This window comes from Phlebotomus papatasi, chromosome 1 (genome assembly GCF_024763615.1).
Source record: "Phlebotomus papatasi isolate M1 chromosome 1, Ppap_2.1, whole genome shotgun sequence".
In the NCBI taxonomy this organism is placed as follows: Eukaryota; Metazoa; Arthropoda; class Insecta; order Diptera; family Psychodidae; genus Phlebotomus; species Phlebotomus papatasi.
The window spans coordinates 87,764,580-87,792,443 of record NC_077222.1 but is presented as its reverse complement, the minus strand read 5'-3'; the positions used below and the strand labels follow the sequence as shown (position 1 = coordinate 87,792,443).

General features: G+C 33.4%; 1 protein-coding gene across 2 annotated transcripts in view; it reads right to left on the bottom strand.

Annotated features, from left to right (window-relative positions):
• Positions 1 to 27,864, bottom strand: part of LOC129797953 (zwei Ig domain protein zig-8-like) — a 163,621-nt gene that overhangs the window by 14,449 nt on the left and 121,308 nt on the right. For both annotated transcript variants that reach the window (XM_055840849.1, XM_055840848.1), the window contains exons 4-5: positions 1,148 to 1,194; positions 892 to 1,055 (exon numbers count right to left, since the gene is read on the bottom strand). In XM_055840849.1, the coding sequence (XP_055696824.1) occupies positions 892 to 1,055; positions 1,148 to 1,194 (211 nt within the window). The remainder of the gene's footprint in view (positions 1 to 891; positions 1,056 to 1,147; positions 1,195 to 27,864) is intronic.

The following is a 27,864-nucleotide window of genomic DNA, read 5'->3' as shown; positions in this document are numbered from 1 at the left end:
ATTTTGAATTAATTATTTTACGATTTCCAACAAGTGATTTGATTTATTTTATATTTTCTATTCTTGTTTTTACGTAAATAGTCATTGATAGTGGAAATTGTACATATTGATTTTGAAAAAGAAGCTAAATCAAAAAAGCTTAAAATGTTTTTACTTGTGACTTTAGTAAGCGGTAGGCACACTCAGCGAGAAGTAGGGCACTTTTATATTGGGGTATCTTTGAAATTGGATTTTATTTTTCTATTTTTAAATGGTACTTAGTGAGCCACATAATCATACAATTCAGCTACACAATTGGTTTGTGGAGCTAAATTATTTAATTTTAAGGTTCAGATCCATTTAAAAATAGAAGAAAAACCTCAATTTTAAAGCTTCCCAAATTTAAAAGTGCCCCACCTCCTCCTATTTTCATTTAGAAAAGTAAATATTTTCGTTTTATTCTATAAAATGTTTTAAACCGAAGTATATGTGAACATGATTTAGTGCTTTTCACCTTTATTTTCTATTAACCCAACCTATCACGTTCTCTATGTTTGAACTTCAAAGCTTTTAAATATTTTGATAACTTTAGAAAGCAATGTGGTAAAATATTTTATAATCACAAATATTTGGATTCAGAAAGCTCCATTTATTTATTGAGGTCTTGAACTTTTATATTAGATGATCGCAACCTCAATGTTGTTTGTCTTGCATTCTTCCTCTGATATCCTATTGTCAATTCCCGGATGTATATTCTCCATAAGCTGTTCATGTTGAGCTCAGAGGACAGATTATGTTCTCATCCCAGCAACTTCCATAACTAGCGCCTGATGACAAGTGCATGAGCTTTTGCGAATTGCTGTGTTTGTTCTGGATTGGGAAAGGACTGAATTGGGGGGGTTAGTGACTTACCAACAACATTGAGGAACACTGGATGGCCCATGGGAGGAGTTGTGGAGATTTGACACTCATAAATGCCGGAATCCTTCCGCTGGGCGTACCTAATCCTAAGAGTCCACTCTTCGGCATGAGGCGAGTGCATAGCCTCGAAACGCTGATCAGAGGTATAGGTGTACCTGGTAAAGAGTTTAGAATTGGGATTCCAGGGAAATTGTTGACGATTCAATGTTTATTGGGTGAAAGTGAAAATGATATTGGTCATATTTACCGTCCGACAGTTAACAGGTGAATATCTCTGTGCCTCACCCAGGAAACCTGTTGATGAGAGATAGTTGAGAGAGAGAGAGTTTAGAAAGGTGAAAAAGCTCTAAGGAGAATTGCAAATATTTCCACACATGAAGTCATCCTCAGGGAAGAAATTTGAGGAAATTGGAAGGTATATTTAGTGCAACTATCGTCTATTAAACGTGCATATTGACCACAAATTCCACAGAGAAGGTACTTTACCCTTAGCTCCTGGCCAGATAATTTTGGGCTTCTTCTTAGATATGTTTATTTATGAATACGTGAGGAACACGGAATTCCCATGGATTGCAATCTTGTACAAACAACGGAGCTTTAGTTCCAATCTAATCCCCTTGTGTGGGAAGTTGTAGAGAGAGTCTAATCTGTTTCTGACATCGTATATGAATTATAAGTACACTAATGGGATGTGAAATGACTACCTCCAGTGTACTATTTGATATTGAGGCTTAGAATAAATTTTCATACTCAACCCAAAAAGCTTTTCCTCACACTCCCTAGGCCCAAAATTTTGATCCCTGAAATTTATTTATACCCCAATCACAAATAAAGCATAAACAATTGATTTTAGATTCAAAATTAAATCCCATGCATTATCCAATATTGTTTCAGCATTTACACAATGAAATCAACCCGATTCTGAATCGATTTTCTCCCTCAATGGGCTTCCTGAAAAACTCCATCGGAAAAACTCGAAATGCAACTATAAAAGGAGCCATTGGACTATGGCCAAATTGCAGAGCTTTTGTGGAAAAAGAAAAGGAAATTCTCTCATGTAAACTCATCTCAGTTTTTTCCCCCTTTTTCTTTTACTGCACATTCTACACAGTATTAAAATAAGCGGAAAAAGAAGATGAAAAGGGCGAAAATCCCACAGAAATAAACAACCGCAAATTGGGGAGAAAAAGAGCGCGAAGAATTCAAAACTTCCAAGAGATTAAAGCTCTTCTTCTACATGCTGATTTTTTGGCGGTAGTGGTCGGACAAACGAGGAAGAAAGCACAGATTAACATAAAAGCTTCAGTGGGTAAAATTATGGATTAGTGTATTTACGAGCTATCCTCATTATCACGAATCTCCTGCTAAAATTATGACGCAATATTTGACCCAATTGTAACATCAATTGAGGAAGTAACTCGTGAGATTTTCATGATTTATTATTTCCTCAAGAGATTATTTTTGGCATTAAATATTTGGTATGATACTTGTGATGTGAAAAATATCAGTTAAAAATTTAAAGAGCCCATAGGGGAAGGATAGGGAGTTTTCTTACATGTTCAACTTTTTTTTTCAAATGAATATGAACTGAGTTCAGACTTCCTTTGTCTTATATCTTTAACTTGTCTACCGTACCGCTTTTAACTTATTAAGTTTTGAGATTGATCATCATTATTACACAGAAAAATATGTACACAAAAATTTCTGTACATAAAAACAATAACTTTTTATGCACATATTTGCTACACCAAGAGATCACGAAAAAGTGTACACAATGATTTGTTCACCGAAAGGAGCTAAGATCGTGTACATTTTGTTACTCTGGCACTTTTTCTCTCTCAGCGGGAGAGAAAAGAGAGAGAAAAGTAACTCACTTGGTACTAAGTACGGAGAGTTTTGCGCAATATTCTCAATATCTGACAGTTTTCGGGAATCATGGCGGGTGTTATGCGTGCTGTGTCAAATAAAATGGTGAGGACACGTGGGTAAGCGTAGATTTCTGTGAGAAAAAGTGTTTTTTGAGTTGGAAAAGCAGGTAAATTTTCCGTATATCAGTGAAATTCTTCAGAAAAATGGTTTATGGTGTCTTTTTTGTCTACAGCATGAGAATAACTCTGAAAACCTGGGGATATTTTATGAAAACAGCATGAAATTGACGCCGGCAACCTCCCAGAATTTGGAAATTTTACATCCCTTGCTCCAAAAAGTTGCAGTGAATTGGAGGTCACCGTGGAGGAGGCTCCTCCAGATCTGGTAAAATCATCAGAACTTTTTTACGAGCTCATTTGTATAGGTAATCCGCCACATTTTCTAATTTTCTTTGTTTCTTTCAATAAGATTTTATTTGCCAACTTCCTACTTTTCAATGCTCTAAATTTAAAATTTGCCCTATTTGAAGTTTTCAATTCAGATTAGGTTATAATGGGGGCTGTACCTTAAAAGACAACAGAACTGAAGCCCCCATTTAAGCTCCATTCTGTCCAAATTTTCAATTAGTGCATTAATTAGGCATGTGAAAATTTCAAGAAAAAATTGAAACTTTTCAAATATTTAATTAAATAATTATTTCACTTGAAAAGAAAACGAAATTCTATTCTGCAAAATTTATTGTATAATATGTTTAAAATTTTAAAATTAAATAAATTTTGTCATTACTAAAATAATTTTCTATCCCAATTATTCTTAAAAATGTTAAAATACCACATGTTGAAACTTTCAGATCGTTCTTGAAATTTTGTAAAAATTCACATTATTACTATAAAAATAAATTTTATGAACATAAAAATAATTTCCTATCCCATTTATTTTTAAATTTTAAACTATCCGATATGAAATATTTCGATAGTTTATGAAGTTTTTAAAAGAAAATTGCTTGAACCATTTAAATAAATTTACTGATTAATCAAACAGTTTTTATACCAATTTTCGTTGAATTACTCTTAACATACATATTTCTATGTGAATAGTTAATAAAGTGGTAGAAAACGTGTTTCTTCGCTGATTTGGATAATATTTGCCTCCTCTTTTCCATTTAATGTTACTAATAAACTGAATGAGAATTAAGTTATTCTAAATAATTTTTTCAGAATGGTCTCCAAAAACATATGAGTTTTTGAGTAACGCTTCTACGTTCAACTGGAAGTGCCCGTGGAATTAAGCGACCATTTTGTTTAAAAATATCCGAAGGAAACTTCCGTGCCACTTTTCACAAAAATAATTAGTGTTTTTAAGCATGATTATACTTCTTTTACTTACTGTGAGATATAATGAGACTGAAAACTGTGAATTTGAATTGCAAAGCTTTAAAGCATATTTTCTATAACTTTTTAACATAATAAAAAAAATTATTTAATTATTAAAGTAAATTATTAAACATTTTGAAGTACACATTTAAATTATATTTTCTAAAATTTTCAATCAGAAATTTTAAAAATTCAGCCTCTGGAACGTGATTTTCTAAGACCTTTTTGGAAAAAAACATGCTTTTCTATGGACAAGATTTCTTCGAATTGGTTCATCTGAAATCCAGGAACCAAATATTTCCTGATCAAATAGACATAAAAATCTTCATTCAAGGACTACTTCAACTCATCAGCTAACAAGCACTATATGGTTTTTGGACTTCAGATGAATCAATTACAAGAAATCTTGTCCACCGAAAACTTTTTTTTTTCAAAAGAAAAGAAAATCAAAAAAAAATCAGGTAACAATGGCTAAATTTTAAAATTTTTAAATGAAAATTTTAGAAGATATTGTTAAAATCTTGTGCTTCTATAAGCTTAAGAACTTTAATTAAATATTTTTTTTAATATGCTGGAAAAATTTTGGAGAAAATATTTTGTTTTTTTTTAAGTCTTCCTGACCCATGTAACCCCTTAAGATAAAAATAAAGAAAGAAATTACTGTAAAAGATGTTGACAAAATTGAACATAAGAAATATTTCTCACTTTGCATAGCTTACTCTTCTTATTGTATAGTTTCCAAAAAAAATATAATGTGTATGCAGATAAATTCTTATATTTCAGTTTTATTAAAATAAAATATATTTAAAAATTCGTCGGTTGCCTCAGCAACTGTGCTAACTGCATTTGCTTTGTATCAGCATTCGTTGTAAGCAACGCATCGCTACGCGGCGTTTGCAATGAATGCAGACACAAAGCAGATGCAGTTAGCACAGTTGCTGAGGCAACCGACGAATTATTAAAATGTTTCTCCTTGGGATAAGGCATACGACGGAGGCTATAATTTACGAATCAGAGTTCTCATTAAAAAATACTGTTAGTGTACATACAGAAAAACATATTTTGTAAAATTGTTCATAAATATTTGTGAATTACTATTGGGGACTTACGAAACGTTCGTAAATCGTATAACTCACTAAAATGTTCGTAAAGGATTATATTTTTTCGCAAACACTGTCCGTAACAAGATCACCTAAAGAGGATTTTTTGTTCCTTTGGAGATATTTGTTCGTGAAAGAACAAAAAATCCTCGTTAGGTGATCTTGTTACGGACAGTGTTTGCAAAAAAAACAATCCTTTACGAACATTTTAGTGAGTTATACGATTTACGAACATTTCGTAAGTCCCCAATAGTAATTCACAAATATTTATGAACAATTTTACAAAATATTTTTTTCTAAAATTTCCTCAAAATGTTAACCATGGTTAAAAAAAAATAAAACAAGAAATACACAAAATGTTAACAAATGTTGAAAATTTTTGTACCAAATGTTAAAAAAAATTTACCAAATGTTAAAAATTTGTGTACCAACAGTTAAAAAATTGTGTACCAAAATTTTACCAAACACTTTTTCAAATCTGGACAGCCCTCGGTGTAACAATTTTGTGTACAAATTTTTCTGTGTGTAAGACGTCAATGGACGCACGGAAGGTTAATGATATCTTATGGTTAAAAATAATTAATATACATAATAACTCGATATGAGAAAAGCGTCCCAAGCTTTACGAAATGCTCGAACTCGTGACTCAGATGCTATATCTCAAAAGTACTTTTGCAACATTTACCATTTACCAATTCACAAACGATTTGACCCGATTCACAAATCACATAAAAGATCAAACGAAAGAGTATTGAAATGAATTTTCAAATAAAAATTACTCATCGGTTCCATAACCGGTTCATTACCGACTCAGAACCGATTCAGTTTTATCGCAAATTCCAAGACCTTTCCAACAAATCCAAACACGATACCATTCGGATGAGAAACACCCTTTCTAGAGCCTTCTTAAATCTTTCACTTTGAAAAACCGCCATTAGCAAGGCTATTAGAAATGATTCAATGGTTTGCTGAGATGCTTTACAATATGAGCTTTTGTAGTCACAGGTGAAATGCAACCCGTCAGATCGGGCCCAAATTTTGGATGTACACGTTTTGACACTCATAGATCACGAATATCGTATACGCCAAAATTCGATTTTCGTAGACGCCCCGTCCGTCCGTAGTACAACCACTTCTGGAGAGAGAACGGAAAGAGATATCGACAAGCGGTTTTCGGCAAAGGTTAAATGTCGCTGGGTGGCTAGAAGTAGGTGATGTCAGATCCACGACCCACCTCCTCCTTCCGCCATTTTGAAACACCCCCGAAATTTTGTTTTCTCATTAACTCACTCCCTATGGTATCGATCGATCTCAAATTTTAGTATGTTATAACTGGGCCTAAGAGCTTTCGATCAATACCGAACTTAAGGTCCCCTGACCCCCCTGACCCGAGCTAGAGAGGGTCATAAGTTGAATTTTCGAATAGCGATATCTCTGATTCTAATTATCGAAATTCGAAAAATTTTGGTGTTTTTGAAAGCCCTCGTGGAGTACTACAACCCTTATGACATCTCAATTTCACCCGATTAAATCGAAGGTTCGATTAATCAAAAAATCGATTTTCGACTAATCGATCTCGAATATTTCGAAAACTAGACGATGCTTTTTCCTTAAATTTTGGTATGTTGTGGCTGAGGTCGAGACCTTTCGAACGGTGGGTCGCACTCCTCCCTCGATGTTTCCTGACCCGACCTATAACCAAAAATGTCTTGCCCGGACTACATTTTGTGTGTTTGTTTATGAAGGGAATTCCATGGGATTTTAGCTTATATTGTATCTGAGAGCAAGATCTTTCTAACGATGGGTCCCATCCATCTCTACCACAACCCACTGTACCCCGATTTTTACTATATCCATATGGACCGGACTCTATCTTCAATGTTTATTAACCGATTTCAATGAACTTTCCTTTATTTTGTTGGCCTTCCCCACTCAGACTATTTAAAATAGAAAATAACCAGTGATAAGCCCAGATAAGCTTATGGCAGCTGAGATTATTTACAGGAGACCTTGATATGCGTGCAACTCGGGGTGCTTGTAACTCGGAATGCGTGAAAATTCGATTGTGAGTTGAATTTTGGTGGTAAAGAATCGCGTCGACCAAATATTATCCATTTCGACCGCCGAGAACAGTTTACTCGACGCAATTCTTTACCCCCAAAATTCAACTCACAATCGAATTTTTACGTATTCCGAGTTGCTCGCATTTCGAGGTCGCCTGTCAGGAATCTCAGCTACCATAAGCTTATTTGGGCTTATCACTGGTCATTAAACCTATACTTCAATTATTCACATTTGCATAAATTATTGATCTTTATAAAAAATACTTCCTCTGATCCCGAATATCCAGGTATTGATCATTTAAATGCACTGATTTATTTAAAACATGAAAAGCTCTTGTTAGTTTAACCAGAACTAAATTAAAATTTAAGTCCGTTTAAAATTAAATTTAAACGGACCAAATGAGATTATTTTAGATTGTTTTTGTATCATTTATTGCAGATTAAACTGTTATGCCCAGCGCTCAATAACTTTTGTTTGTAAACATGTTTTCTAAATTTTCTATGAGAGTGAGCGACATGACTAGATCTAGATCTCACTCACTCTCATTAAAATGTCAAAAACATGTTTACAAAACAAAAGTTATTGTGCGTTGGGCATTACAATAAAACAGTTAAACAATATTTGAAATGTAGAACCCTTTTTGTAATAGGTAGTAATGGTTATTAATGTTTCAATTAAAGTATGATTCACAATGGAATTTTCTGTCCATTCAGACTACTTTCTTAAGAACAAAGCAGTCTTTCATTTTTTCAGTGTCAAAGATCATCCTTGTTTATCATGAAATATAAAATGATACAAAAGAACACCTTACTTCCAAGTTCTTGGAACATGAATCCTAAGATGAAAATATGTTAATTGCGACTGAAAAATTAATTGGTGTATTTACGCGGAAAATTCTAATAATAAAAGTCCCCATTGAAGCTCTTTTTATCGTTTTGTACAGAATTCTTACATACTTTTTCACCAATTCTGGAAAAAAAGAAATTCCTCTTTTGAGGTGAGTTTTAGTTGGATGGGGGGGAAGATCTGCAAGGCAAAATGGATGTAAAATTATGGGGAAAATTGCCTCAAGTCATTTCAAAATTAAACAAAAGGAGGAAAAAATAATTTTGTGCCTCTTATTCCAGCAGCTTCTTCCGCACTTCAACTTCGAATCATTGAAGAATGTGGCAAGAGAAATTGAATTTGTGGCAGCGGAAAACTTCAACGGAATGAATAATTTTAAAAATTTTGTATGAATTTTGTCCTAGAGAGTTAAATGAGAAAATAATGAAAGAGTTTGAGGTGATTTTTCGTATGTTGATTTATTCTTTTGTCAGAGGGCTTTCTTTTTTTTTGTGGAAAAGCTTTTGCCTTTTGATATTCAAGAAGAAAAACTCCTCCACTCTATTAACACAAAATGCCTATGAAAGCGAAAATTCTGGTTTAGATGAATTTCTTTTGATAGAGAAAGTTTTCAAATTTGCATGGTTTCAACTGCAAACACTGAAAGAAATTTTTGGTGCAGAAAAGTTTTGGAGTATGGGAGGAAAACTGTGAGAAAATTATACGCCATTTATCAAAGCTTTATGTCTTATCCATTCACTTGATTGATAACCCCATCCTTTTGTTGGTGCATGAAGCCCGAAGAAGTCGTTAACATGACACTATGATGGAAATTTTCCCCGAGAAAACTTGTTGAGTTCCTCCCAAGCACTTCTCTCCTTCGTCATTCTCTCTTCCACCACCCTTTCACCCATAAAGATATTGACACAACGCATTATCAAGTTTATCTATTAAAATTTTCTTCCTAAGATTGTGTATTGTTTACAAACAAAGGCATCACAAATGAGGAAATTGCTTTCTCTCCAGGAATCTCTGAATTTGAAAAGCACCGGAAGTTAATATATACAACTTCCAACGAATGTTGTAAGCAAAATGCGCATAGCAAAAAGCTCTTTGTGGCTGTTATTTGTTCTGTATATTTTTCCCCGTCCGCAGTAAACAAAAAGTTTACATGAATCTCATTTCATTCGTATAGAAAAAAAAATAGTTTTATAGAGAATATGGTTGTTAGTTTTTCCCAAAGTTCCTTTTATATCCAAATAGCGTGTTATTTACCAAGGGGTTAGTTACTTCTAGGTAATATTAGCAAGTTCTGCTGAATTTTATGTTCCTCCATCGACATCTTCTGATTCTGTGGTTTTTTTATTGACTTTAAAAACCAGCTTAATTGGTTAATAAATTAGTACTAAAATAACTCATAAATAAAGGAAATTTCTTTTCACTAATAGGTCAATTATAAGTTCTTTGCCTATGTGAAACCAATTGTAATTGGTTTAGAGTTGTTGAAATTTTAAAGAATTTTCAATGAATAAAATCTTGGTCTAATTGCCTTAATAATCATTTTAATGTTTAAGATTCTAGGCTAATGTTGTAGGTATATTAGGTAAATTTTTCTAATAGACTTATTCCAAACATAAAACAATAAGTTTTGCTCCAAATTATTTTTCACATTCAATATTTAATCTCACAAATATTGAAAAGAATCGGGGAAAGAATGGTCAGTTTAGAAAATTCTGATTTTGCCAAAGCTTTCGGCTTAGGTTCCAAAATTCTTCCTCAGCTGTCAATTCTAGTCTTTTCTCACTTTCTCATGAAATTAGGAATTTAACAGGTAATAGGATTCAGGGCATTGCACTTGATACTTGTATCTTTTAAATAAATTTAAAATACATAAATTGTAGGCGGTCTTCTGCCCTGAAAGATTCCTTAGGGAGATCGAGGCTTATCGCGTCCCATATCGTGACAGCGATCCAGCTCTATGGCTCCATCAGAACTCTTCCAAGACATGTTACCGATTGGCAATGTCTTCTACCATCCAATCCCCCATACAGCGGGAAACAAAACTATACCGCCAGTAAAAGGCTTTGCTTGGAGCGAGAGATGGAAGATACGAATTTCCCAGGCACAGGAAATGGTATCCACCAGCCGGGCTCTATTTCGCTATTAGATGGAAAATGTGGACAACAAAATATTTATTAAATTTATTAAAATATTTAAATATTTTTAAAAATATAGAAAAACCAGTGATAAGCCCAGATAAGCTTATGGTAGCTGAGATTCTTTACAGGCGATCTCAAAATGCATGCAACTCGGGGTGCTTACAACTCGGAATGCGTAAAAATTCGATTGTGAATTGAATTTTGGGGGTAAAGAATCGCGACTAGCCAATTTTATTCATTTCGACCGACAAAAACAGTTAAATCAACGCGATTCTTTACCCCCAAAATTCAACTCACAATCGAATTTTCAAGCATTGCGAGTTGCAAGCACCCCGAGTTGCACGCATTTCGAAGTCACCTGTAAAGAATCTCAGGTACCATAAGCTTATCTGGGCTTATCACTGGTTATTTTCTATTTTAAATAGTCTGAGTGGGGAAGACCAACAAGAGAAAAAAAAGTTAATTGAAATCGGTTAATAAACATTAGAGATATAGTCCGGTCCATATGGATGTAGTAAGGGTGGGGGGTACAGTGGGTTGGGGCTGAGTCGGATGGGACCAATCGTCAGAAAGATCTTGATCTCAGATATATTATATACTAAAATTTTATCAAAACCGCTGTGCAAACACCAAAAATGCAGTCCGATAATGACATTTTTGGTTATAGCTCGGGTCAGGGAACATCGAGGGTGGAGTGCGACCCACCGTTGGAAAGGTCTCGACCTCAGCTACAACATATTAACACTTTACAACCCAAAGTGGCATTTTACTCCAATTTTAAGTTTGGAGCTTCGTAGTAGAAATTCTATTCAATATTATGCTAAAGTGATACCACTAATGTATAGAGAATTTAATTAGCTTTCGTTTAGTAGAAAAAATAGTTGATAACTTTTTTGTTATTTAAAAAATTGGGAAAAAGCCAAAAAATGAGCGTAGAATACCAAATTGGCGTAAAATGCCACCTTTTTTATATGGAGTTGGCATCCGAAATGGACATTTGAATGGCTTTTAAATAACCTAAAAAATGCTAATATTTTTGAGTTTTGTCACGATTCTAAAATATCATAAAAAATACGTGAAAATGTTAAATTAATTATGAAAAATTAAGTAGTATAAAACCTAGAATTGTTGTAGAATGGTAATGTAAAAAAAATAAGGTAAAAATTGACTTTTCGCTTTGTTTTTCTTTTTCGATTCCCAGTTGGAATTTCACATAAAATTTTCTTAAACAAAAGCACCAACTAAATATATAAAAGAATATGAAAATTTTACAGGAAGATATATAGATATGAGTTCTAAGATTCTTTCCAAATTGCTAGGAATAAGGAAATTCAATAGAAATTTCCTTTTTGCTACGAAAATCTGTAAAAAATCACTTTGGCATTTCTTGTCAATTTTCACAAAATTTATATAAAAGTGACAAGAAAAATGGGAAAATATTTATTGAAAAAATAATTTATGAGCCCTAGAACTGCTGTAGTTTGGTATTTTACGTGATTTTTTGGCTCGGGTTTTAAAGTGTTAAAATTTATAGAAAAAGCATCGTCTAGTTTTCGAAATATTCGAAATCGATTAATCGAAAATCTATTTTTCAATTAATCTGACCTTCCAATAAATCGAATGAAGGTAGCGTGTCACAGTACTCAACGAGAGCTTTCCAAAACACTAAAATTTTTCGCATTCTGATAATTATAACCGGAGGTATGACCATTTAAAAATTGAATTTTTGACCCCCTCTAGCTCGGGTCAGGAGGGTCGGAGGGGTTAAGTTTGGTATCGATCGAAAGGTGTTAGGCCCAGCCATAACATACTAAAATTTAAGCCCGATCAATGCCATACGGGCTGAGTTATTGAGAAAACAAAATTTGGGGGTGTTTCAAAATGGCGGACGGGGGATGGGGGGGTGGGTCTGATATCAACTATTTCTAGCCGCCCATCGACATTTAACCTTTGCCGAAAACCGCTTGTCGATATCTCTTTCCGTTCTCTCTCCAGAAGTGGTTGTACTACAGACGGACGGACGGACGGACGGGACGTCCACGAAAATCGATTTTTGCCACATATGATATTCGTGATCTATGAGCGCCAAAACGTGTAAATCCAAAATTTGGGCCCGATCTAATGAGGTCGGATTTCACCTGTGACCACAAAAGCTGAGATTGTAAAGAATCTCAGCTAATAGGGGAAGAAAGCTTATGTTCAAAGGTGCCCAATTCAAAGGTTTCCCATTTCCCCTTTCTTAATTATTTAAATTATGTTAATTTTATTTTAAATATATATTTCTCGGCAATCCTTATAAAGGGTTATATACTTCATAGCTAGTATATAAAAAAATATATTTTTGTTGTCCATCGCCGTCTTAGCATAAATTTCTAACCTTGAGTGAAAAATACTGGAAGAGCTTTTCTTAAAGCTCTTCGAGCTTTATTATGAGCATTATAAGCAACTACTTCAGTTTTTTAAATAATTGATTTTTTTATTGTCAAATTTATTTCAAACATTTTGAATTCCATTGCAAACCACAATTGAAGTGATTAGCCCCTTGTTGTTTTCTTGTCAGAAAGAAACTAAAAGCAAAAAGGGAAGTAGACGAAACAATCTCAAACAAATAATTCTATAAGTGTTATCCTATAAATAAAGTTAAACTTATAATCTTGTAATTTCTCTATCTTTGGGCGAGGCACTCTTAAGCTACCCTCAACACACTGCACTGCAGAGATACTACTTTTATACCATGTTCTTTGGCCTCTTACAACTTTAAAGAAGAATTATTCCACTTTTTGCACAAGCTCTAAAAGCTATTATGTGGAACTTTTCATCTGAGATCTCTTTATTTCCTGGACAGCAAAATCGTATTTTGTTTGGTAAATTTTCAGCCTGGATTTTTGCGAATGTATTTTTTTGTTTCTTCGTTTTAGCTATGCAGAAAAATCTGATGGAAATGGAAAGCTTTGAAAATATTTATGCCTGCGGTTGGTCTACCTTTTGGCACGTTTGGCAGGTTGTTCAAAAGTGATGTTGCAGCTTTGAGGAAGTGCAATAATGACTGTTAAATATTCATTTTCACGTGCTTTAATGGATAAAATGTAGGAAAGTTAGTAAATTAAGACATGGATTATTTTAAGACCAAGTTCAAAGAAAGTTGGAATATTTCTGAAATAATTCAGAGTGAATTTTGTAAGGATGATTTCTTCATCAAGATTTAAAACTTCCAAAAAGCTCTTTGCGTGTATTTTAATGTAGGGAATGTTGAGAAGTAAATTTAACAAGTCCCTGATGGATAAAGCTCAGGAGGACATTTACCTTGAATATGTTGAATTATTCTACAACCATTTTGAACACATTTCTCTCTCTCTTTTTTTTTCAAATTGAAAATTAGATTAGGGGTTTTCTTCTCTGAAAATCTTCAACCTCAGAGCTTTCAATTTCGTGCGGCAAAAGCTTTTCTCACAAAATTCACCAAATTTTCATACAGAGTTTCTTCACAAAATAATAATACCCTCGATTATAATATATTCATGAGTTTTGCTTGAGGTTTTTCCTTCTCTGGAGTTGTCAGAATGATGATTGACACGTGGTGTAAGATATCTGATGAGCAAAAAAAAAAGACAGCGAAACAGGGAGAAAAACTTCTCATTTAATTTTTAATTGATTCCCCAATGGAAAAGTCGTAGAAAAAAGCTCTTCCAGACAAAGTGAAAGTCATTGTGATGATTTTCCCGAGGACTCTAATCGAGTGCACTCTCCTCAGAATATCGATTGCAATGACTTGGTAACATTTCTCTTCCACCACGGCTTTTTTCCCCTCACAACACTTTCACTTTTCCCTGAGTCATCTGCTCCACACATGATTGATATACAAGAGACCATCTCACGCCCAAGAGAATGGTCCTCCCAAGCTACCAGATTATCAATTTTCCCAAAGCGATGAAGCCTGAATGCGACGACGTGATGTATCGTTTTGGTTGAGCTTGAGAGGGGGCTTTTTTGTGCCCTGTAATAGAAAGCTCCACGCGACAAAAAAAGAGAAGATTCAGCGACAGAAATCGCTGCGGAATTGATTGAGCTTAAGATATTGTTTTGAACCCGGTCACCAGAAAGTACCAGAAAAAGCACAGACATCCCCATTTATTCATAACGACTCATCGTGATCAATTGCAGGAGCGCTTTTTTTGGCAATTGCCAGCGGTTACTTTCGCCAGACGAGAAAAAAGCTCATCGTTGGGCTAAAACGATCTGTAGGTCATCATTTTTTATGTCCTCTAGTCCATGGGCTACAATCGTCAACATATTCCCTTTATGGGCTCAGCAACAGACTCTATTAAAGTTCATGCTTTGGATACTTTTTGTATTGCCCATCCATAAGCATCGTCCGGGACTCAGGGAGCTTTCTAGACATTCTCAGGGTCGTGATTATTCTCAGATATTCACATGGTAATGCTACTTTCTGCACAAATGGAATATGATGGTTGTGCCAAATGTGCGTTCTATTGCCTTTACAGAGTTGGATGACAGAGAATTTATAGATTAAACTAACCACATATTGTCAGAGACGTCAGAGATATAAGTCAATAATATGTATTAATATGGATTTAATACCATTAGCTCTTTGACGAGAAGATTCCTGACTCGACTCGTACAATCAAAGGTACTCTTGGGAGTTCCTCTTGGGCGGACTTAGCAAATTTTTTCAGCACGGGAACATACCCCAATGTAATTGGGTTACAATAATACCAAAATCGCAATAAGATTAGTATTTTTCTATTGAGAAATTCTAAGATAAAATTGTGATTTTGAAATAAATTTTGTTTAATTCATGCACAATTATTTACATGAATATTTTTATTTTAATAGTTTTAGTTTATGTGCTTTTGAAAGGTGATATGGACACAATTGACAATATAAAAATTTGAAAACCATTTTATAATAATTTTTCCGAAGGATATTAGTACAAGTTGGTAGTTGAAGAAAGAAGCCAAAGATCTAGGCTTAAGCCAATAGACAACTTAATGTAAATTTGCCGAAAATGTTTAAAAAAAATTAATGTTTAAAAAAATGTTTAAAGAAAATTAGTTGTCTTTCGACTAATCCCCAGGTCTCCAAGGACTCTTAAGGCCTAAATAGATTCAAGCTGATCTTCGAAAATATTCATCTTACAAAATTTAACAGTACCTAAAGGATTAAATTAAGAAAGTTTATGCAAACGGTCTTTAATCGATGATCAAGTCAGTGAAATCAGTCTGTAAGTAGATGTATTTCAGTTGCAATTTGTCAAATTCATTTAAGACCATGCTCTATTAGTATTCTTTAATGATACGGTTGAGTATGGTGCTATTCCAATGAAAAGCGGAATATGAAATCTTTCTCCTGAACATTTTTTTAGTACATGACTACTCTCATGTGCTTCTGCATTATCATTTTGGCTGAGATTCTTTACAATCGTTTCAATCAGATCGTTTCTTTGTACAATTTTCTGTCACAACTGTATTCCCAAAGCTCTCATCGTGTTCCAAAACCACCAAACAGTCGTGATAGGAACCCATACAAAAGAAAGTCGATAATGCAGAGGCACATGAAAACAAGCATGTACTAAAAAATGGTCAGAAGAGAGATTTACCTTTTTCATTGGTATGATTGGCATTGGTATAATTGGTAAGAATGACCATGTTTTTTTTTAGCACTTTACTGTTCGCAAGTGCTTCTGCATTATCGACTTTTCCTTGCATTGGTTTCTCTCTCGAATGTTTTCCCAAATCATCGCCGTGTTCTAAAAGCACCAAATAGTCGTGATAGGAGCCAACACAATGAGAAGTCGATTATGTAGAAGCAGTTGAGAACAGTGAAAGTGCTAAAAAAAAACGCTGTTCATTTTTCATTGGAATAACAACATTAGTCATTCAGGAGGACGAATTTGAGTAATAAATATAAGTAATAAATAAACGCTCTGCTAAGTCAACCCGAATATTCGAAACGCAATGTCTCCTTTATAGACCAGCGCCTCTGGTGGTGGAAAAGACGAATGTGTTAGAGTTAGTCGATCGTACGATCTCAGTGAAAACGGACGTCAGTACTTTCTGAGTCGTGAAAGTGTTAGGATGTAGTGCGGAAGCTCGCAACAGTCTGGAGCCCGCACCAGTCGATGCATAAGCAGGTTACTCTCCCAAATATTATAGTTATTAGAATGGATTGTTGGTTTTTTCCCTTATGGTGGCTACACACTAGAAGCAATTTTCGTCAAGAAATTGCCTGTTTTAAAAAATTCTGACGTTTCTGCCTACAAATATAAGGGAAATTTCCTTTAAAAATGCATTTTTTTAAAGAAATTGCTCCTAGTCTGTAGAGACCTTTACATAAGAATATAGAAAATCCTTTTTTCTTCAATATCTATCAATTTCTTGAGGTTGTACTTGTTTACACATAACATTGACTAGGGTATATTATAACAACTAGCTATAGAAAACCTGCAGGACTTTTTAATCTATCACAATAAAATCCTGTTTTTATTTTAATTTGGTATAAACAGGTAAATCTAACTTTTGAAGAACATACGAACAGGTACAATTTCAATCGATAGAATTTCCATAAATTCAAAAAGGATATAATGGCTTAAAGGGATCAAGTTTCATTAGAATTTTTTATTTTAAGTTTTAGTTAAAGATTGACATCACGGCTGAACAAACTATTGATTCTTCCATTTGTCCATTACCGCAGTTAAATATCTGGTTCGAGATAGTGAATTTGAGATCTTTTATACCAATTTGAGCTTTATAACAAGCCTTTCATTTGCTCTAATTTTATAAACTTTTGTTTTCGTATTCAATTTTATACCTAATAAATTTTTACAAAAATGCCTATTCAGACGCTTCAATCATTTGCACCGGGCGGGACTCGAACTCACAACTGTGACAGTCGAGCCTGGGGTCACACCGCCCAAGGGCTGAACGCTCTTACCAATTGCACCACGGACGTCCTGAGCTATAATTAATTTTAGTCCGAAATGAAAATGCGTCACTTCTGCATTGCGCAATATTTCTGGTGATTTGTAAATTGATTATAACTGATTGGCTATTGCATGTGACCTAATTAGTGACAAGCGATTGATAATGAATAAATGAATTGTTCATTTATTCACTGTTAAAAAAAAATCATTTGCAAATGCGTTAAATAAAAATTTTAGTTACCAGATGACTTTCGGCCAATAGGTTGATTTAGCAATAATTGAAACACGGATATGACCTTTGGTTTCTTCTCCTTTACTTTCTCGAAACCGACGTTTCGGAGGGGTTTTCCTCCTTCCTCGGGTCCTCAACAAAGTCCAAAAAGCACTAAAAGTGTAACAAAATCCTTTGTGAAAGTTCTATATCCCAATCATTTCCACCTGAGGAAGGAGGAATACCCCTCCTAAACATCGGTGTCGAGAAAGTAAAGGAGAAGAAACCAAAGATCATATCCGTGTTTCAATTATTGCTAAAAAAAAATATAGTAAAGCGAAATGAACTTGGCGAAATACTCGAATTCGGCTGCGAGAATCTCTTTCTATAAGCTTCAACCGAAAATGAACCAGTAATGAAACATATTTGAACCTATAATTAAATTTTATCTAGACTTTAAGGCAATTTTATTTAAGGGCAGGCTGTCAGGCTTCGCACATACTTTGTCTTTCAACATTTATTATGTTTTACATATTTATTTTATAAATCTGATCTATCTAGGGCAATGCATTTTAATATCACACATATTTTCAGGTTCATTAAAGAAATGCTGCAAAAATGTAAAATGTTTGAAGCCACAGTATATGCGAAGCCTAAAAACCTTCCCATGTATATTCTGGCCCAAATAAAATGTGTGCAACTAAATTTTGAGAAATATTTTCAGATTCACAAGGTGCACAAGGTAGAGCATTCAACAAAGCTGGGAAGTTATTCTTATTCCTTTTCTGCAAAACAAAAAGCATCTTTATTTCTCTATTTTATAAAATAAGGAAGATGTTTTGTTGGGAATGAAGTGAAAGAGCTGGAGGGCTTCCAGCAACAATAAACAGGATAAGGCACTGACTTATATGTACTTCATAGCGGTTACAAGTTGCTAACATGATACATATGTTGCACGCATCACTAAGACCTCGCATACACTCCATTCAGAGAACCGTAAAGTATCCCCTATGAAGAGTATAAGATGAATTACAGGATCGCAACAGTTTGTTTTTGTTTTTTTTTTAAGTAAAAATTGCTTCAATATGTTTAGTTATTTTTTTTTAAATATTTATTTAGTTTCGATGAATTTCAATAAAAACATGTTTTTTTCAAAATGTTTATAAATATCACGCTTATTTGCTATGGTTAGAATCTATTATGTGTAGCATATCCTCAATTTTATTTACACAGAAAAAAAATATTTTCCAAAATTATTCAAAAATGTCTGTGAATTCTTACTAAAGACATTCGAAATGTTCGTAAATCGTATAACCCACCAACAAGTTCGTAAAAGTTTGTACTTTATTCACAAACATTGTTCGTAAGATCATTACTTAACGAGTTTTTGAACCGTTGAACCAATATAATAGTAACCATCTAAACGATTAATAATTTTTGAACTTCTATATCTACATGCTCAGGGAGTTTTCCTATTGTTCTGTGGTTTCTGCTAATCAACAATATTGTAAAAATCATTGAAATTAAGATTTATTCACTACTCTCTTCATAACGATATTTTTTTTGGGAGATTTTGCTATATACCTTGTCCAAGACATCACATTCCAGAAAATAATGTTCATGAAGAGAATCAGTGTCTCCTTGCTAACTGGCTAACACTGATTCTGTGGTAATGAATGTTTCTGTGATAATATTCTAAAAAAAACCATTGCGCTTTATTACTAAAATGAGACTAACGTTTTAAACAAAAAATCCAACAGAAATTATGATATTATATCAATTTTTAATAAAATCTGCACAGAATCCGATCTAAATTGCTAAACGTTTAGTTCGACAGCTGTGAGGATTTTATATTCAATTTTAACCGTTTTCTGCTGCAGCTGTGCGCTCTTTATTTGCAATTTTAATCTTTTCGTGTTGAAGCTATGAGTGTATTACATACAAGTGAAATCATTTTAAGCTTAAGTTGTGCTAAATTTTGTTCATGGCTTTCCCAAGAATGTTTTATTGATATTTCTCGTAAGCAATATCAATATTGATATTGCTTACAGTAAATGTTTAAGATTCAAAAATGCTTAATTTTCTTTTTTACATTTTTACATATTTTTTACATGTAAAATGTAAAAAAATATTTTTTACTTATGTAAAGGCACAAAATTGACAGGTAACGTCAAAAGTATATTTATCCAAGATTGCCACATCAATTCACTCTCAATTCCCTGTTCGATTTTAGCAAATTCAACACTTAATTAAAAATTAAGGTCCAGCATTAGAGATTGAATTCAGTGTCCAAAGAAAAGTATCTCAAAGTCTTTTTAAAAGGTTTTCTGTAAAACTGGATGGACAGAAAGTTTTCAGTTTCCTGGGAAGAGGAGCAATGATTTAATTTTCTTGGCAAACATTTCTAAAAGTAATCTCAAAAGTTGCCCACTTGGAGTTTTTGGAGAATTGTGTACAATTAGGAAAATGCTTTCAAATGGAATAAAATCATTAATTTCAATGCAAATGGTATCATTTAATAAAATCATGTGGCTCTCAGCCACAATATTTAAGACGAAGGGAGATAAGAAATTCTATCAAATGTCTTTCTTTTGCTCGAGATGGATTAATCATGTGTTCTAGGGGAGTCGTTGAATTTTTATGGTTGATAGTCATCTCGACCGGAAATGATGGAATATTTTAAACAATCATTAACCCGATACGACTGAGGCATTAAAATGAAATTATTTGCCGTGATATCTAGTGGAAATTCTACTTGTCATCCCTCCCAACTCTGAGGGTGAACATTTGGATGAGATGATGGAATATAAATCATACATAAATCACGCTGAAATGGAGGAGAAATTTTTGCGCATATTTTGTTATGATGAATTAGATGATTTTTCCCGCCACACGATAAAAGTTTCGTGGTGCATGAAACTCGACAGAGCTTTAGTAAATGTGAAATATCATTAGTGCACAATATTTTTTTTTCCACCGCCTCAAAGAGAGCTTTCAGCACCGAAAGCTTTTGTACGAAGAATTTGAACGTGATCTCATAAAAATGATCTGTGAGTTGAGTTAAATTGAATATGTATGAGTTTTTTTTTATAAGGAGCTTTTTTTTCTCCGAGTAACTCATTTTTTGAAATATATGTCGATGACTTTGGCCTACAAAATGCTTCTCATTTCCACATTTGCCTGCTAATTTATTGATTTATGCATTTTGCCTGCCATGAGTACGAACTTTATGACGAAGAGCTTTTTGATGGAGCATTTTTAAAACGTCCATTTGTGCCAAATTAGCAAGTTATTTACTTTGAAATTTATACAAATTGCCTAATGCATGGACATATAAATGCTTTAACTGACAAATGGTACAATTCTAGCTGCAAAAATAAACAACATGTTGATTCTTTTTAGGCAGTTAATTGAGTGTTTATTGAGTGCAGTACATTTTGCTTTATCTAATCTTCTGCCCTAATTGACGGGAGCGCTTTTTTTTGTGGCAAAATTTTCAAAGATCCATTAAAAAATAGCTTCCCATGGGAATGTCCACATGAAAAAAACCCTTACATAAAAAAATAACTCCCAGATAATCATATTATTTACAGTGGTGAATATTCTATCAATTCACCCAATTTCTATTGTATCATCCGTTGGTAATTTTGCCAAGCAAACCCATGGAATAATATGAGGGTGACATAAATTTCCAGCGGATGTTATATGCTTATTAACAAGGGACTTCCGTCAACATTCATTAGCCTGTGGTCACTCGGAGTTGATGCTGTAATAATTTGCCAGGCGTATTTTCACCATGTATCGCAATGCTGTGATCTCTTATTCATACACAAAATAACAGCATTAACCTTAATTCATGCACATTAAAAGGGCATGGAAATAAATGGAATTTTTACCATTATCTGGGTAACTTTTGTCCCAGTATCTCTCTTTACATTACTATATGCAGAACTTACTTTACCTACCGCAATGTGGAATATTATTATTAAATTATACGATCCTAAATTCTAATGCTATTATTTACACTGAAAGAAAAACTAGATGGAAAAATTATATTATTACTTCTTATCACAGAAAAACTGAATGAATAATGAATTAAAGGGAAATAATTTAGTTTACATTAGAAGGTTTTATCAGAATTCAAATTTTCCTGTTTAGGCGCTCAGTTCTAGAGATCTATAGGGGAAAGTACTCTTCCTTCGAACGTTCATGCCTTTAAATAATGTGAATTTTCTTGTATTTTTTCTAAAGACTTATACACAATTATCACATAATTATCAATAGGGTAGAGTCAGCCCTTTTGGCCATGTAAGCACTTTTGGACACCTAAAGTAAAATCGCATTGTAAAGCAATTATGAGTTTATTTAGAACAGGAAAATGGGTCTTATTTCGTGACCTCTAATCTAACGAATCAGAAAACCATATTTGATTTTGTAACGACTTGATTAATTCTAAGTTATTGAAAGAAATTCTCGACAAGGTAAACAATCACTAAAAAAAACATGGGATTCTTAAGAAACTTGCTAATGTTAAGAGAAATTGTTTTACATTATTTCATATTTTTGATGAAAATATTTGATGTTATTCAGTGAAAGTCCATTTCTTAATTGACTAAATTTTATTGTGATATCATCCTTAATAAGATTTTCTAACAAATTAAATGAAAATCGGATGTGGCTAAAAGAGCTTACTTTTTTCGACTGTGTAAGTACTTTTGGCCATTCATTTTCCCATACATTTTACACGTGGCGCACCTCGCAGATTTCATTAAAAACGATCGTGACTTTTGACTGATTTTACATCAAATAGAAAATGTGCAAAAAGTCATTTAAAATACTCTAATAACCACATAAAATTGGTGTTAAATAAGAATAGGACATGTGCTGTGTATTTGTGAAAGTTTTCGAAATCTATTTCTTCTGTTATTTTACTAAAATTCTATTGGAAACAAGTGGCCAAAAGTGCTTACACACAATGGCTAAAAATGCTTACAAAGTGGCCAAAAGTACTGAAACATGCATAGGTGCACAAAATGCATTTTTCACTAAAATACCCAAAAAATTTTGGGAATTTTCTTGGATTATTATGAAGGAACGGCTTTAAGGTATATTTGTACAAAATTTCATTTTATTTTAATAAAGATTATAAAAATTACAAGCACATGAAACCTTAAAGTGGCCAAAAGTACTTACTCCACCCTAATTGATGAAAAGCTAACTAATATTTAATAAAAATGTGTAAATCTCTTAGGAAAAATAAAAGAAAAGTCACATTATTCGAAGGCATGAACGTTCGAAGATAGAGTACTTTCCCCTATCGGTACACTCTGGATATTGCCATGCTAAACTTATCTAAATCACTAAAATTTAACTTAAACTTTCGCAGGAATTAGCAGACTAAAAGGAATAGATTTTCAAAAACATAAGAAATTTTTCAAAAACCTCTGAATAGTTACTGATAATTGCGTGCTAAGAGAGTACCTTAGCACTGTTCATATAAAGGGGGCGGTTGATATTACATTTTCTTTTTTTAATTTTAAAAATGCAGAATGATCCTTTTTGAAAGAGTGGTGTAAACTTTATTACTAATAGAACTCAGAGAGCAGTAGGGTAAAAATTGGAATGTTGGACACTTAAAAAGAAAGTATTTAAAAAAAGTAGCATGGGGAACTGGACTAAAAGTTAGGTCTGAAGCCGGTCTAAGGGACCAAATTATACAGGAAATAATGTGTAGAATGATTTCCCAAAGCACAGAAAATTTTCCTTTGCTTCCAACAAGCGCTGTATAATCGTAAAACTAGCTATGGCACTTTTAAGAATTCAGAATTTTGGCTTTTCGCTTTTGGGGTTTAAGTCTTTCGCGTCCCAGTTTTATTCAGCAGATGAATTCATGTAAAAATTGAGTTTTTCCTAATGCTTTATGATCAAATATAAGAGAGGAAAAAAAATTTCCATTGCGTGAAAACTCGTATAAACCCCGGGTCATATATGACCCTATTGTCCTCAAGGGAAGTGTACATACCATTTTCAAAATCTATATCACGGGCTTTTTAAGAGTTTTTTTTTTGCTTGAAGTTATTAATTTGGCCAAAACTATGGCAAACTGGATTGTCTTGATGAACACTGTACTCCTGATGTTCAAGGAATCTTCCTGGTAATCCCTTGAACAGTCACTGTCACAATATTTTGAGTGGTATTTGGCAAAAATAAACTTATCCACATATTTATTCACACACAATACAATTGCACAATATGAAACGCTTGCAGAATACCCTAAAATATTGCTAAATATGTTATAATTCATCAGATATAAGATGAAATGTCCAGGAGCAAGATGTCCAACCCGCATTTCACAAAGAAAAACAATGTCCCAACTACATTTCGCTATAGGTTTGGAACGAAAACACTGTTACCCTTGGGGACAATAGGGTCATATATGACCCGAATAATTCTACACGCTTCTTCGGGAAATTGAGAGTAGTTTATTATATCAAAATATGCAATATACAATCTTTGCAAAGATGGATATTCTATTTTGTGTTTCTAAAGAACTTTTTGCTGAAAAAAAAATAAATTAATATAAAAAAAATTGAAAAAGAAAAGTCATTTCACAAAATTCGAAATTAGTGATTTTTGATCTCATATATTTTCTTTCCCTGAATATCTGGAGTCTTGAGAAAATTAGCCAAGAATCTTACATCCTTCTATTATGATGTCGTGCATGAACCGATACATTTCAATTAATGTAAATAGTCAAAAAAAATTGTTTTTTCCCCGGGTCATATATGACCCTAATGACGCGAAAGAGTTAAGCTTTTCGGAATTTTGATCTATTCGGGATTTTGGCTTTCAGTATTTTGATCTTTTCAGGATTCTAAATTTCAGTATTTTGGCGCATTCGGGATTTTATCAAAGTATTTTTGTCTTTACCGATACAATCAAGGGTATCAAACCTAATAAGAAGTGAAGATACTTCTAAATCGGTCGTTTTACTCACATTTTTGATCTCTTATGGCCTCTATACACTAGAGAAAGTTATGTACATATCGAAACAAATTAGTAGACCACGTGGACATAATTTTCTCGAGTGTGTAGAGGCTATTGCGGATTTTCTAGCGCACTTTGAACTTTTATAAATAAAATTACCAAACATGTGAAATATAGATGATAATAAGTTAATATTTAATGATTTTATTTAAAATAAACTACATAATGCCTATAAATTAATGTCCCTTCATTTCATCATTCTAATTTTCTACATTATATTATATTAGTTTTAATGAGAAAAAGTCTAGTAATTTATTAATGATTAAAATTAATTTATTAATGAATTGTTACGAATTTTTCATAAGTAGGTCTTTGTTTGCTTAAAAAACCTGCATTTATAAGTGCTGTAGCAATTTTTGTTGTGACACTTAAGGTATAATTCACAAATAAACCATTTTCTATCCATTTCTTTTTATTTACTGATCAAACATATTTATACCTTAATAATTTAATGCTATTAAATAAATTCATTATTTGCAATAATTTACATGCGGATTTCTGAGGAGCTTTTTGTGTCAATTGAACAGGGTGTGGAAATTTTGTGTGTTTACCCACCATAAAAAAGGCCGCATTTATTGGTAATGAAAAAATACACCAAATTGAAGCTCAAAGTTCTGCGTATTTCTCCGCAATTTTTTCCATGCTGGGGTTGGTCTCGGGGGCGGTTTTATGGCCCTATTATCGAGTTTTCCATCAAATAAAATCCCACCCAACTCGACCAAGTCTGGTGGATGACTGGGTGCAAGTGCTGAAAGAACCCCTCAAGAGGGGGGTTCGGAAAGTGGTTGGATCAACTGACAATGCTCCACCAGCAATTAGTGGGTTGCAATGGGTAGGATTGATATGGCCCCCTTTTCATCTGGCTCGATAATTATCTCAAACACTCTGAAATGGAGTACACCGTATTTACTATTGCAATTGCAATTGTAGACGCGACTACAAACCTCCCAGTACAATTGCAATCATTGCGTGACCATTATCAATTACTGGTAAACTTTAAAATAGCCATTGCTATCTCCCAATCGCAGTGTCTGAATGGTCTAAATCCTTTTTTTCCAAGCTGAACAAAAAAAACGATGAGATTAAGATTATTATTCAATTGCTGTAATTCCAAATGCTATTCACCTCAATCACCGTTCTTCCGAGGAATTTTTCATTTCCGCCAGAGATAAAAAAAGTTCCGTGGATTTTCTATCCAAAGCACCATGAGACTTTTGCCAATCTAATTTATTGCTGAGAGAAGAGAAAATTCCCGGTCAATTCGATGAAAATTTCACGCTTAAAGCACCACTGATTGGTTAAAGTTTAAAATTGCACCTCTAAATGCCACTTCAGTTTGATTAAAAGTAATGAAAAAGAAATTTAAAAGCTATTTTCAGATTAAATAATCAGTACAATGTCAACGTTCAGGAAACTTTTATATTAATTTTCCTTTTTACTACTCGAACTCAAAGAGAGAGAGCAGTTGAATTATAAAATGAAATTCTCTAATTTGTGTTGAAAAAGAATTAGGCCAGGTTTTATTTTGGCCCTAAATAACATGCACAACAATACGTATACCAGGGAAAGAGATATTGTAGGAATAAGAGGTCGCAAAGTGCTTCATCATTAGGGGAAAGTACTCTCCTTTCGAACGTTCATACCTTCGAATAATGTGAATTTTCTTTAGGTTTTTCTAAGAGATTTAAACATTTTTATTAAATACTATTTAGGTTATTATCAATTATTTATAACAATGTGACAGTCATGTGGAAATCTATTAGGAAAAGTAAAAGAAATTCACATTATTCGAAGTCATGAACGTTCGAAGGGAGAGTACTTTCCACTACCTAATGCTAAACATTGACGAATGTTAAACGTCGATTGACAAATGTAAAACATTTAACATCTAACTTAAACTTAATAAACTTAATAAACTTGACGTAAACTTAATAAATAACTGGTGTTATTTTTCAAATAAACTGGAAAGGCAATCTCGTGCTGTGCCTAAAATTTTGGCATTGAAAAACTCAAAATTTCAAATTTTCTGGCTATATGTATGCAAGAACGAAACTCATCTGGTTACCCTCAAAAACATATTCAAAAATAGAAAAAAAATCGTTAGGGGAAATGCTCATAATTTTGTCCAGTTTCTTATTTTGGACACTTTGAAGATAACATTGGACACTAAAAATAAATTGATTAAAATGATGGATTTTTATTCCAATATTTGATGAATAATGAATTCTATCTAAATATTTGTTCTTTTTGGAAGATTTTAACACTAAATACGTTAAAATTTGAATATGATTTGAGTTGAAATTGCTTTGTTGAAAATTCAGTGTGAGCAATTGCTTACGAGAAATATGACAGTTCTTGGTGTTTACTTCAGTCTTATTTAGTTTTGGTGAAGTACTAACAAAGTTTGTTCGCTGTTTTTGAGTGATATTATTGAATATTCATTGAATATTGTGTTGATTCACGTTACTGATGATTTGTACATTTGACCTGAAGTGAGATTTGCCTTGTGAATTAGTTTTTTCGTGTGAAAAATGGGAAATTTTTTAAGACATTCACCAGTGAGGTGATGATTCTTATTTTGGACAGGTGTTTTTCTCACGAAATTTCGTGAAGTTTTAGCTTTTGTGATGACTAGGTTGGACAAATGCCTGGAGAAATAAAGGAGCATCATCTCTACGAAAGAGATGCAGTGAGAAATGCCTTGAAAGGCTCCCGGAAAGGTCAGGGAATGCACAAATCCGCACGTACTTGGAGCACCGAAGTCAACTCACTTTAATGAATGATATGGAAAGTTTCCGGGCTTCTTGTGACATTCTACGTTTCCCTTACATGAACAGGAAGAGGACTTGGTAAGATTGGTTCATCAAATGAAGAACAATGGGCATCCTATTGAGGCGGATTAGCTGTCCAAATTTACAGCCAAGTTGGACAAATTAATAAATAAGTTGTCCAAAATAAGAGCCAAGGTCACCTCTACTTATCAATTCATTTTTAAACGTCTTAAAACTAATTTTGATAAAAATAAGACGATAAATAGCTTGCTAAGTTTCTAAACAACCCTTCTGAAAAGAGAGTAACAAGAAATGTCAATTAGTATAGAAAATATCGCACTTCAAACTTGGAACTTCGATGCTTATAAGCAGACTGTCCAAAATTATAAGCACTTCCCCTATAGCTTTCTTTTTCCTTAAGAAAATTTTAAATAACATGATTTAGGAGGGGGACGGGAGGGTTTGGGGAGAAATAGAAAATATCTCGAGATGATGTGTTTTATAGTGGTGCAAGCAAAAATATCAAAAGCCAGAAACCCGAACTCCAATATCCCGATAAGTGAAAATCCCAAAAAGTCAAAATTCTGAAAAGCCAAAATTCTGAA